We start from the raw sequence: 12,227 nt of genomic DNA, 5'->3' as shown, positions 1-12,227 counted from the left end.
ACCCCCGGGCTCGAATTTGCAATTATAATCAGAACACTGCCACGATAACATCACAAATAATAAGCCTCCTGTAAAATTGCTTATCTCTGAGCCTCAGTCGGCTGGAATAAAACTATTTTTGCACAGGTAACAAGACAGTTGTGTTAAGAGATTGATAAATTAGTGATTTGCTGTCCATTCATGTTTTAGGTGCAAAGTTTAAAAATTATTTTCGCGCTGTGATGAAAATGCTCGTATTTTAGAGCGCACACAGCTTGGTATAGGATTACTTTACGATAGAAACATGTTTAGGGACAACCCTAGGAATGATATTTATTTTGGTTTAGAATATGAAATTTGAATTTAGCGCTCAGAGCAATTGTCCTGGCATGTTGACATAGACTACAGTTATCAGTTCTATTTAAAGTAGTTTATTCAGCCAAATCCTACAAACCATTTTTACCTTTTTTTAGTAAAATACAATTTATTGGAATAATTGGGATTGATCTATAACTTCATCTACTCGACCAAAGAATGTAAGTCCAAACTATACTGTAATATAGAAATTATAACATCTTTTGACTCTGGAACGTGGGCTTATCTTAGCTACACGAGCCAACAAGCGTGGCAAAGTTATTCTTCTGTGACCTCATTGAAACATGATGCAAACTTAATCTATCAGACCTTGTGCTGCTTTAATATGTGATTCGGAAACAAGTTGCCGTGGATAGAACGAGCACCATATTTTTGTGTTTTGGGCTTTTTACTTTGTCCTATTTGCCGAAGAAGGCTTCTTGGGCGAAGACGCCGACAAGAAACGTCATGATGACGATAAAGGTGTAGATTCCATTCCACGTGATAATGACCCCGCCCACGGAAAACCCGACGGTCGGTAGAATACTCTCTAAGTAAGTTATATACTTCTCATAGTTGAAGTGCTTTTTCTTCTTGGTCTTTGTGCGCCACTTGTGGAATGTTTTCGCCATTCCTGTCAAGAAGTGACCTGTTTTCGCCTGAGACCCCACCACCCCACCCCCCTCAGTCGACTGAGGTACTGCTAGGCTCGATTTGAGAAATGTATCAGAAGCTGATGACGTCATTTCCGGGTGTGCATCACCCACGTTAAATGACGTCACTTCTAAGTCCTGATTTGGTTGGGGAGTAATACGATGCGCGGCCTCGCCCTCAGGTCGAGGCGAAGGACACGAACTCGACGAGTCAGATCGTGAAAATGTCGGGTTAGAGATGCGCGCGAACTCGTATGGGGTATTCAGTGGAAACACGTTGGCATCAGTCTCCCCTGGAGCCTCGATCTCAATACAAACATCATTAGACTTCTTCAACAATCCACGATGTTCTTTCGCCACTTCATTACGAGTTGTATCATCAGTTCGTTTCTCACCTACACGGAACTCCCCAGAGCTGAGACTACTCGAACCAGTATTCTCCTGAGACGGTTCCCCTGTGGTATGATTTGGGATTTGGGTTGTCATTTCTTCCGCGCTCGACTTGAACCCCTCGTTGTCCCGTTGCCGTATCAGATCGTTCACCACCACCTCTGTCATAGATGAGTTGCTGTGACGTTTGACTGGTTGTTGGTTCATTTCCCTATGGCGGGAAGTAGGGGACGCATCGTGATCTGTGAAGAGTATGGTTGGGGTTTTGTCCCATCCCTTTTGGGGCATCCCTTCACTTGATCGCTTCAACAGCTTTTGATTCTTGTTTGCACGGCTTTCAAAACTCAACGTCACCTCGCTATTCCGTCTGATCAGGGTCAACAAAAGAAAAAAAATAAGATAAGCTAACATAAGCCGGAAGTAGTGAACCGTAATCTATGGCATGTGAAGCGTATTTGCATACAAAACATTTTTACAGCTTAGATTTAGACATGTATTTACCGAATAAAAACACCATCTACCATGGCTTTAAGGCCAGTAACACAACAGTAACACAACATAAAATCGGCATTCCTTCTATGAATAATTCTTGTAAGCGTAAAGGTCACCTGACGGGCGAGATTGGGAAGGGGATGCCAGAGATTCTTAAAGAAGGTTGGAAGAGGCAGCTTGGAAAATTCTATTTGGTGGGGTGGAGCTAAGGCATTGTAGCCCCCTAGATTCCTGCAATTTATCCCCTGCCCCCTTACATAATAGCCCCCTCATCTTAGCCCCCTCGACCCAAAACACTCTTCATGCCGGCTGACTCATCCATGCTTTACTCTACCTCATAATCTTGGGCTGTTCGGGTTCGGCAACTGTTGGCGGCTCACTCTGCTTTGCTTCTTTGATGGCCTCATGTTCATTCTTGTTATCTATCTCCTTCACTTGCTCTTCAGCCTTAACCACCTTTTCCTCTTTTTTCGCATTCTGCTCCGCTCCATTTCCAGTCCCCCGATCCATCTTCCTCATAATCGAGCCCCACATTCTTTTCACGGGCGTTTTTGGCCGAGCTCGGGACTGGTGAAGAGCCTCGTGAGCTTGAGCCTCGATTTCGTGTTCATCCGGGATATCGACCCATGCGTTGACCACGACGAACTTGTACTTGTTATAGGTCTTGGTCACCCAGGCTGCCCCCAAGAGAGGTACCACCGCCCATATGAGTGGTGCAAGCGCAAACCAGATGTAAATAGCAAGTTTTTTGAGAAAGAGAAAATTGTAGGCGTTGAGTACAAAAGACGTACAGCAGGCGACGAGAAGCGTGGTCAACACGATCTGGAACATAATAAGACAAGGATAGTACATACGACGACGACGGCGTAATGGTTAAAATGATGATAACGAGATTGACGATGATGGTGGTGATAGCGATTACATTATCGTAGTGATGGCAGTGACTAGTTAATAAAAATGATAATAATGATTATCAAAGTACTCATGTTGATAATGACAATGTTATTTGTGCAAGTATAAACAACTAGATAACGATAGAAACGACAATGAATGACATTTATTTGTAATAGAACCGTACTTACTCCCTTCAAATTAAACCAATATTAAAGGTTAAAGGGTAGATGTTCAGCGCCCTGTAGTAATATTTCCTAAGTAGAACTACTCTGTTTTCACAGAGTTCAGCCCTACGTTGATTTATTTCACTGATTTCCTCCACGCTTACGCAAACCATCTAGTTATTCTACAGCTTGTCTGGTATGATTTTGGGTCCTTTTTCGACTGTTCGCAATCAAGGGGGGGGGGGTGACAAAGCCCCTACAAGGCCACACCCTTGTCTCACCGAGCTCTTGTTGCTTCCCTCTCTGACGAATTTTGCGCGCGCAGAGAACAGATTGACAGCCTCGGAGAACCCAATGCTGATGGGGACCTCGCGGAATAGCTTGCCCATGCGCTCTGGAGATAAAAAATTGAACCCAGCATAAGAAATGAAGATAGTTAACCTATAAACCGTACGGACTTCCTCAAGCCAGAGTACCATGGATCAGAGGTATGATGACCTGGCTCTCTACATTGCCTTCTTTGATATAAGGACGATAAGCCGGAGGTTCGGTTTCTCATCGCACTTGGGGACATAAGCGCTGGCCCCTGCATGGGCGTGTCCAGAGGGGTTCCGGACCCCACCCTACTCATGTGACGAGATGGGTGCGACTCCGGTTGATCCCTTCGTTCAGGCGCGTTCCCAAGATTGGAAAAAAAGCATAGTATTTAAAGATTTCTTAATAAGAAATGACCCACTTTTGGCCACCAAGGGGGGCACCCCGCGCACCCCCCTGTGTACGCGCCTGTCGTTGGTAGAAGACGACGGTTAATTTTACTTGTAAATTTGTATGGGAATAGATTCTTGATATATATAGTGACCTATTAACAGAGCTAAAGACGCCGTTTTGAACTGAATTGATCCGTGGTCAGTGAATTAATACTCTGGACCCCACCTGGCGTTTTCCTCTTGATACGCTCCTGCCGTGGTACTAACTTCGGTGACAGTATACTCTAACGTACTACGCAAAGTATGCGTAAAATTGAATGTCTCTAACTGACGAGTAAAGACACACGTGAGGCGAATTTCATAATGTCTCGCTATCATCTGCGCCTTATAAATACTAAGCTTCCACGTGTCTTTAAAGTACATTTACAATAGTGAGAAGGCAATTAAATCAATCACGTCTTTTACATTTGAAACAGTTAGAAGGAAACTTAAAAGCAAAGACAACTCCCTCGACGAGGACGGCAAACGGAATTAGATGATTTCTAGCGCTAAGCAGCGTTGGCGGGTTTCTATTTAGGACATACCATTGTACTCATTCATGGAGCTCTGAAGCATGAAGATCACGGTCATGTGGAACAACAGCAGCGAGCAGAAGCCATAGAAGATGTGCACCAGACTCGTAGCTCGCAAAATGTTCAGGAGAATCTCCACCTCGTCCGTTACCACGATGACCGTGCTATTTTTAGGGTTAAAGTCCACCTTAAGGGCATCATCCGCCCAGTAACATCCAAACTGCCCTACAGCAGCCCCAACAGCAAATACAATGACGGCGAAAGGCATAAACTGAAAAAAATATATACAATATTTAAGAGGTATTCTGATCACCGCGAAAGGCATCTTCACTATGCAAATGAAACATATTGAATATTAGGGCCGTAGCCTCTAGGCCGTGGCTGGGGATGGTGCACTGGAAGAATGTGAACTTCACGCCCCCCCCCCTCCCCCTACAGTCTAATTTCGCCAAGGCTAAGTTCAAATGGCATATGGCATATAATTCATGAGCCGTATTAAAAGACATTTCATGCAAATGAAGGTAAATAAACAATCGACCTAGTTCGTTTGCATGCATTTGCAACGTGTTCGGCTCCCTTTAGCTTAGCCTTGTTTTGCACTTGTTATAGTGAAACCTCCATAAAGCAGTTCTTAATAAAAAATCTTCTTAATAACGGGCACTTTCCGAAGTACCAACTTTAAATCCAACCATAAAATTTAAAAGCATTTTAATGCTTCAAATCCACAAAAAACTTCATGGAAAGGCACTTTTTTGGATATCAGTGCTCGTTATATAGAGGTTCTATTGTACATTATAAACACGTTTCGGCCCCATGAGTGTCCATCATGGAGGTTTCACTGTAAAAGACAATAGAGTGCCAACCCCCCAATACTCATGACAATGTTACGGCACTAATGATACATTTCGTTGCAAAGAATTGCGATCGAGTATCTTGCTGTTTCTGTTCACATTGGCAATCCTGTCATTACAGACCATTTTTCTAGAGTCCAAAAACAAAACCTGAAAAAGGAAAGGATTTCTATGTTGGATAGATTACCTGCCAACTCTCCCGCTTTTTTATGAAATCTCCCGGTCTCCCAGTTTTACCTTAAATCTCCCGGTTAATGACAAAATTTTAATCAGTCGAGTTGTTTTTGAAGTAGAAGTTTTTAGATTTTAGTCAGCAAGTTCTGCAATTCTTATACTGTAGTTTGTATCCAAGTTATGACGTTTCTAGCCTCCCCTAGTCTCCCCCCCCCCCCCCTTCCCTTGAACCGCTACGCAGGCTAGACGTTTCAGTTTTTTTTCCGATCTTAATAATCAATGAGCCTTTTGCAGGCGTTTCTTGTAGACCACAGGACTACCGCAATACCGAAATGCTTGCAAATACATCGACCAAACAAGTTTGACCATTTTCGCGCGAATTGTTGAGAATACTTTGGAGCCGTTTTCGCGCGAGTTTTAAGGCGGCATGTAAATCATGCCGGCCACAAACTTCAAGGCTCTTCAAAGAGAATTTTTAGGCCTCCCAAAAAGTAGTTAAAATTTTTAGGCCTCCCAAAAAGTAGTTAAAATTGATGTTTAGTCCAGTCAATCTGGAGTAATTACAACACAAGTAATTTAGTAATTTTGCTCTTCAATGACAGAGTAGCATGTCCCTATTAACTTCCCAAAAGTTCTTCAAAGGTCTCGTGGGGGAACATCTCGTAAATTTCGATCAAAGTTTTCGCCTTTTTACCACAGAGTACCCATTTATTATATTTTATCAAATAGATACTGTGATTTTACAGACGTTATATCGATTCTTTGATAGACAGAAAAGCGTTGATCAACAATGTATGTAGATGTATGTGACTACACGGATCGACAGCTCACTTAGACTGACTGACAGCTCTACTGGCGCACTCACCCGTACAAGTAACTGAACTCTTCTTAGCGTCTTTGGATAATGACCATCCTTTTTCAGTCTTTTGACGCCTTTGATGAACCACGGAATGGAGTGCTTGACCATAGAGAAACAGCACACCACTAGCGTCAGTAGGAAAAGCCCAATACATGTCGCCCAGGACTCGTCAAATATAGTCGTTGATTCGTAAAAGTCAAACCCAAAATGTATCACCATGTTTATGCTCCATAACACAAGCCCAATTTTCCCTTTGTACTTATTAAATTCTTTGTTTGTGTCTCCTATCCCAGCGGACAACAGATAAGTCCTTCGCTGGATCAACAATAGATCAATCTCGCACGACTTGTTCTTGTTATAGTCCTTTGCTTCATCTTTTGAAGGTTTAGGCTCCGGTCTCGATCCATTTGCATCACTAGGTTTCCCGTTCCTTCGCCATCTTGTAGTTGTGCCCGTGCTTTCGGTCCCTTCTTTTCCGTCTTGCATTGACGATAGATAATTGGATCCGAAACACTCAAGATATCTTAACAATTAATTAAACCATGGACAAATCGCCTTTAATTTCGATCCGTATCACATAACCTAAAAAAGAAAACATGAAACAACTATTAGAAACTTTAGACAAGTCCGGAGATAAATTTCGGATTTGTTGACGCTGTCAATGTGCTATCTTTAGTAAAAGGGTGTCAACGTTTAGGCACAAGAAATCATTTAACACAAAAATGTGATTCGTATAGCAAACAACATGCATGCCTATGAACAATACTACAGTAAATAGAAAACCGGTGGAAAAGTTTTTCAGTTGTGAAATACAGACAAGTTATCTTGTTTTGTCTTTAGGTTTCCTTGGAAGCCGTAGCCTTCACGAAATCTTCAGCAATTAGTACACGAAGACATACGATCATATTACATAGTTGAAGCAATTCATAGTTCAAGATACGAATTGAATCCGAGAATTACTGGATAAGCGCAGAGTTCGGCGGGGTTATATTATGGACTTTACACTCTTTTAATATCCCTAAAGTACTCAAAGCCCGTTTTATTAAATTCCGATAAATACCACGAGCAGCTGGATAGAACAAAGATCGAAAACTGAGTTGGATTTACCAATAGTTTAGTAAAACGATTCGATTACAAACTAACCTTGAAATACCACGAGTCAAAAGCTCTGAAGCCCAGTTAAATACCAGGTTCCTTGTAGATCACGACAGATAGAAGCTAAGAGCTTCGTCCATGTCCCACCGATATAGTCCACAAAGTTAAGAAGGGATTCTGCATATAATTAACTTTTACAGTTGTTTTTGAATGAATTTTAATGATGAACTAAACTTGTCAAAGTTGAGTGCTCGCAGCCATAGTAACAAGACAAAGAAATTTTGTGTATAGGCGGACAAAAACACATCCACAATAGTCCACAATAGTAATTACGCATTTATCGTTAACTAGAAATTAGGAAAGACACCTAGCAATTATTTTGTATGCTAGCAAAAGTAATTTTGGTTGTTATAATTGTCTACAAGTATCCGTCAATGGCTTTTTATCTTTTGAAGTTTTCCATGAGCGTGTAAATATTGACCAGAACTAATATGAAACTTTGCGTTTGTGGGTATTATTCGATACTGTAAAACCTGCCTTTTTTTACTGTTGTCATAGCAGTAGTCGAATGAGAGTAGAACTCAAGTCACGCCGTACTTAAAAAAACATTACCCTGGGTTCCAGAGGCTGAATATCCGCTTTTCCCAGCATGCTAGGGGGCGGGGGTTCAATCGCTTCGCTCGAAAAATCTCTCGCTTCGATCGAAAAATCTCTCGCTTCGCTCGAAAAATCTGGGTTCGCTTGAAAAACTCTGGTACCCAGGGCACCCCAAAGCTTGTGTCTGGCTACTTGGCTCCCAAACGAGTCAAGGATTTTGGATATTCACCGAGGTCGCGCATCAACGAATTTTGCTTTTATACTGCCCATCCCAATGGCTGGTAAATAGCTCTTTTATATCTTTATAACTTTTGCCTGCGTTTTCCTTTTTTGTATGTTTGTAGACTATACTAGCAAGAAAATGGTTGTCCTTAGCGCGCGCTAGGAAAAATAAATAGATAAATAATGTTATATTCGAAGTCCACAATGGGAGGCCCTTTTAAAAGTGATTGCTTTATAATCTTCTAGCAATTTAACATTTATATTACTCCCGTCTTTAACGTAAGTCAAAGTTTGTATTAATTTTTTTAAGGCGTTTTCCTTTTTTATTCTCTTTCAAAATTCTCAAAATTTGCATAGAATTGCATAGAAAATGCATGGATTTTTATTTTTACTTCCGAGCTATTGTTCTGATACAAAGTACTTTGATGTCACTTCATCGCAAAAAAAATACATTGATTTTTTTAAGAAACATTGTTCTCTCAGGGTCCTTCCTCATACAATTTTTTGTAAATGCCATAAGCTTTTTTTATTTATAACGATGAAAAATTGTCTTACTATAATCGCTTTATCCAAGCACATGATTTCTTGGAATTTGTATTCAATGAAAATAGAAAGCGCTTTTCCTGCACTAATATAAGACATGTCTGCCACCGCAAATTGTAATCATTTCGTTGCCGATTTTCAGCAGGACATAAGAAGGCGAAAGTTAATAGTTCATTTAAGATTCTTATCTTTTTTCTTTTTCAATAAAAAGAGTTAATCCAATATCATAAACAATACCAAGTTTACCTTCCTCTCCAAAAGCAGCTGTAAAAGGATTCAGATTTTTTCCATGAGCCGTGTTATCTTTCATTTCACCTTTCAGCACGAGACCAAAGCCAGCTGAATTTTGCCGATGTTTATTTTTTGAAAACCCCCCCTGAAGAGGAAGTCAATCATTGTATTGTGTGTCCCCGGCTGCTACTATGCTAAACACACATTAATCGAAGTGAAATTCTAAACCCTTGGGCTAATAAAGGGAAACTAGGAAATGAGAGCGGTAGGGAATTCTTATATTCAGCCAAGGATATTAAATATTACGTCATTACATTGACAAAAAGGCCTGAAAAAGAATCAAACTGACGCACAATGCAGTCAATAAATAAATAAATAAATAAGAGAGGTGAAAGAAAGGTGGAATTGTCAAACAACGAGAATAGGCTATTTCTCTTTTAAATTATTGAAAAATGCCTTTTATTTCAGAAAAAAAACATAGCGAATGTCATTATAAATGTTTTCCTCCGAATGAAACCATAACATATACATATTTCTAATGTAAAATTAGCTATATGAGTTGCTCAGTTACTGGAAAAGGGAGATTATAATAAAAAAAAGATTATGATTAAAACTTTAAAGCTTACTCGTACCTGTCCAAGCCTTTGGCCCTGTACCTGCGTCGTACATAGGCATTTCAACCGAGGGAGCATGGGTCTGATAACCGGGCTATCTGCATTAGGGCGAGCCCCCTGTCTCTTGTTGCAGTTCCTTATCATCTGTTTTAGGGGACGTAAAAATCGACTAGGGTAGTCTTTCCAAGATTTACATTATTCACATTATCAATTATACGCGATCCTTTTTTTTCTATTTTATGGGTTTTTGCAAACGTATATAAAAACAAAAACAAGGGCAGTAAGAGTTTGTTAGGCTATATTCTGATAATAAACCACGAAACTCTCTCTTATTTGGCTAAAATTTACCTTATTTGCGACGCGCTCGCCCTGTTTGATTAAAAAAAACCCGATCAAGCTACGTGCCCGGCTAGCGCGGCCGGAGACAGCTCGGGCGCCACGGGTTAGTAGCTCGGATTACGAAACGCAACTTGACTCTGTTCCTACCGCCCTTGCAGATATAGAGAAAAAAGAGCATTTTTTGTTAGTTGAACATTAGCATTATTATGCTGATAATGTTATAAAAAAAGTCACACAACGGTTGGTCACACAACTGCCCGTCACAGCATGGAATTGAGTAACCGCAGATGCATCATCTCGACAGGTGTACTTTCTGTTTACTTGATGAAACATTTTTTTTCTCTAACTGCACACATTAAAGTTTAACAATTGAGCAGAAACAAACTAGAAATGGCTTTTTCCATCGGTTGTTAAATTCTCAACCAACGACAGTCTTGCGTTTGAGTGGTACTTCTCTGAAAATTTATGTCTTTGCTCAAACTCAATGATTTTCCGTAACTTTTCAGAGCCATCCCAGAGCTCTTGTACAAAGGAGGCAAATAAATTCTACGTTCTTTCGGCAGACTGCTTTCCTTAGCAACGGAACAATCTCCATCTGTTTTGGCTTCCTGATAAAGAGCACGCCTGTCTTTGCTGGCCCGTTCTTCCTGATTCTTAGAAGATTTCCCGCGCTTTTGCTTACGTTTCGCTTTTTTCCTTTGCTCTCTCAGTACTAAACTTTTACGTACAAAGTCTTCCCTGTGAATCGCTATACGCGCGGCAGCGTCCCTTTCCTCTTTATGGAGCTGATTTTGAAGCTGTACATGGCGTTTCTGTTCCATTGTGTTGTTATAAATTATTTTTTTCACCGTCGAGGAAGCCAGTGGAGGCAAAACCAAATCAGACGCATTCGGCATCTCCTCATCAAAGTCCATAATCTCAAATCGTTCATCAATAAACAGTTTGTTTCCATATTTGCCCAGAAAAAACATAAAGACGAAGAAGAAGATTTTGTTTGAGTTCTTACGCTTGTATGTTTTTATGTTGAGTTTGAATGAAGTTTTCAAATGCTGTCAAGGTTTTCTTTTCTTTCATTATACCCCGTGCCGAGTGTCTATGAATATTTATCCAAAACAACAATTCAGTTTACTAATTAAACATTGCTCATTATTCCTGTTAATATATTTTAGGGATGAATGATAAATAAATAAAACCTGTATAATGCTTTTAGACACGAAATTTTTCAAGAATGACTATGAAACCATCCTATCTACTTTTATTTTAGGATGGGTTCCAAAAAGAAATACATAGCTTCGTATCAGTTCGTTTTATTGTCAAAATAACGAGTTGCGAAAAACTATCATTAAAAAAGCAATCATTCTCAAAATTTTGGCTTTTGGACTTGAATGTTTGGCACGCGCTAATGAATGAAAGGCATCAAGGTGCTAAATGGACATGGTCCTTCTAGGTTGCTATGGGTTACAATTAAATCATTGCAATTATTAGTCGTGAAATGAAGATGCTTGAGTCTCCTGTGTCACCCCTGAAAGGAACGCCTGTCTAACTTCAAATATTTTAGTAATCCAAGGGATTACTGGTTAATTGTAATTTAATTTAACTGGTTAATGGTAATTTCAGAAGATGACGTTAAGATCTTAGCTCACAAGCCTATATCGAAGTCTTGTAATCTTGATCCTTTGCCGGCCTCCCTTTTAAAGGGATGCTTTAGTGGGGTATTGGTGGGGTACTGGGGGCCCAACACCCCCCCTCCCCAATATTTTGAAAATTATTCGGAAATGACAAGTAGGGGTGTGGCTGTGACCCCCCCCCCCCCCCAATATTTTCTTTATGTTTCCGTATTTGTGGAATCACGGGTGGCCCAGTGTGTTAGCGCGTCAGCGTATGGGGCCTCTCACCTCTGCTGAAACGGGTTCGAATCCCGGTCGAGACATGGATATTATCTTTCTGTTTCTCGTCCCTGAATTTGACTTGTTGAAAATATGTGAGCTTACTAGAAGCTTGTGTTCCTCAATTCTCCAGGAATTGACGTTCTTAATACATGATAGGATTTTAAATACGAAGCGCTTAGAACATGGTTTGTATAAGCGCTATATACATGCTATGTTTTTTTGTGTGCCCCCAATATTTGAAGGCCTGTTACGGCCCTGAATAACTAGGTTGTGGTTGAGTACCTCTGTGATTAATAGCGAGTCATTTAGAGAACCAAACCCGGTTAGAGGGTGTCTGGTGGAACTTTCAGAAAAAAAAAACTTCCACTAAAGAGGAAGGAACGACAGGACAATTCAGGTTAAGACTTTGGAACTTATTTAGCACTACAAAAAAATATTTTTTTCAAAACAAAATTACTACAAAAAAAGACGGGCACAGAACTTGGGCAGCCTGTGCCTGAAAAGGACGCGACGCCGGCAAGAACAGCGTGCGCGCGCAATTGAACATGCGCGAGGCGGCGTCCTCTTGCCGGCGTCATCGGGTGTTAATCAAACTTTTGGATCTGAAA

The 12,227-nt window shown here is 40.6% G+C and overlaps 1 protein-coding gene across 2 annotated transcripts; it reads right to left on the bottom strand.

The window, feature by feature from the left end:
- Positions 1-394: 394 nt before the first annotated feature.
- LOC5501713 lies at positions 395-8,947 on the bottom strand. Of its 2 annotated transcripts, none has more exons than XM_032370005.2 (6): positions 8,793-8,947; positions 6,096-6,671; positions 4,218-4,476; positions 3,208-3,320; positions 2,203-2,690; positions 395-1,743 (listed from the first exon to the last, which is right to left on the bottom strand). In XM_032370005.2, the coding sequence occupies exons 2-6, from the start codon at positions 6,573-6,575 to the stop codon at positions 753-755; spliced, it is 2,331 nt and encodes a 776-aa protein (XP_032225896.2). In that variant the 5' UTR covers positions 6,576-6,671; positions 8,793-8,947; the 3' UTR covers positions 395-752. The 2 variants fall into 2 exon arrangements, with proteins under 2 accessions (XP_032225896.2, XP_032225895.2); XM_032370004.2 differs by lacking the exon at positions 8,793-8,947 and adding an exon at positions 7,233-7,416.
- Positions 8,948-12,227: the final 3,280 nt, after the last annotated feature.

Source organism: Nematostella vectensis, chromosome 8 (genome assembly GCF_932526225.1).
Source record: "Nematostella vectensis chromosome 8, jaNemVect1.1, whole genome shotgun sequence".
Lineage (NCBI taxonomy): Eukaryota > Metazoa > Cnidaria > Anthozoa > Actiniaria > Edwardsiidae > Nematostella > Nematostella vectensis.
Note: the sequence above shows the minus strand (reverse complement) of the source record. Positions and strands in the feature narration are given on the sequence as shown.

Coding starts and splice junctions, on each gene's coding strand:
- LOC5501713 (XM_032370005.2), bottom strand. CDS start 6,575: ATGCAAGACGGAAAAGAAGGGACCGAAAGCACGGGCACAACTACAAGA. Junction 3,321..4,217: donor CTCCATGAATGAGTACAATG/GTATGTCCTAAA, acceptor TTTTATCTCCAG/AGCGCATGGGCAAGCTATTC. Junction 2,691..3,207: donor AGGGAAGCAACAAGAGCTCG/GTGAGACAAGGG, acceptor ATTATGTTCCAG/ATCGTGTTGACCACGCTTCT.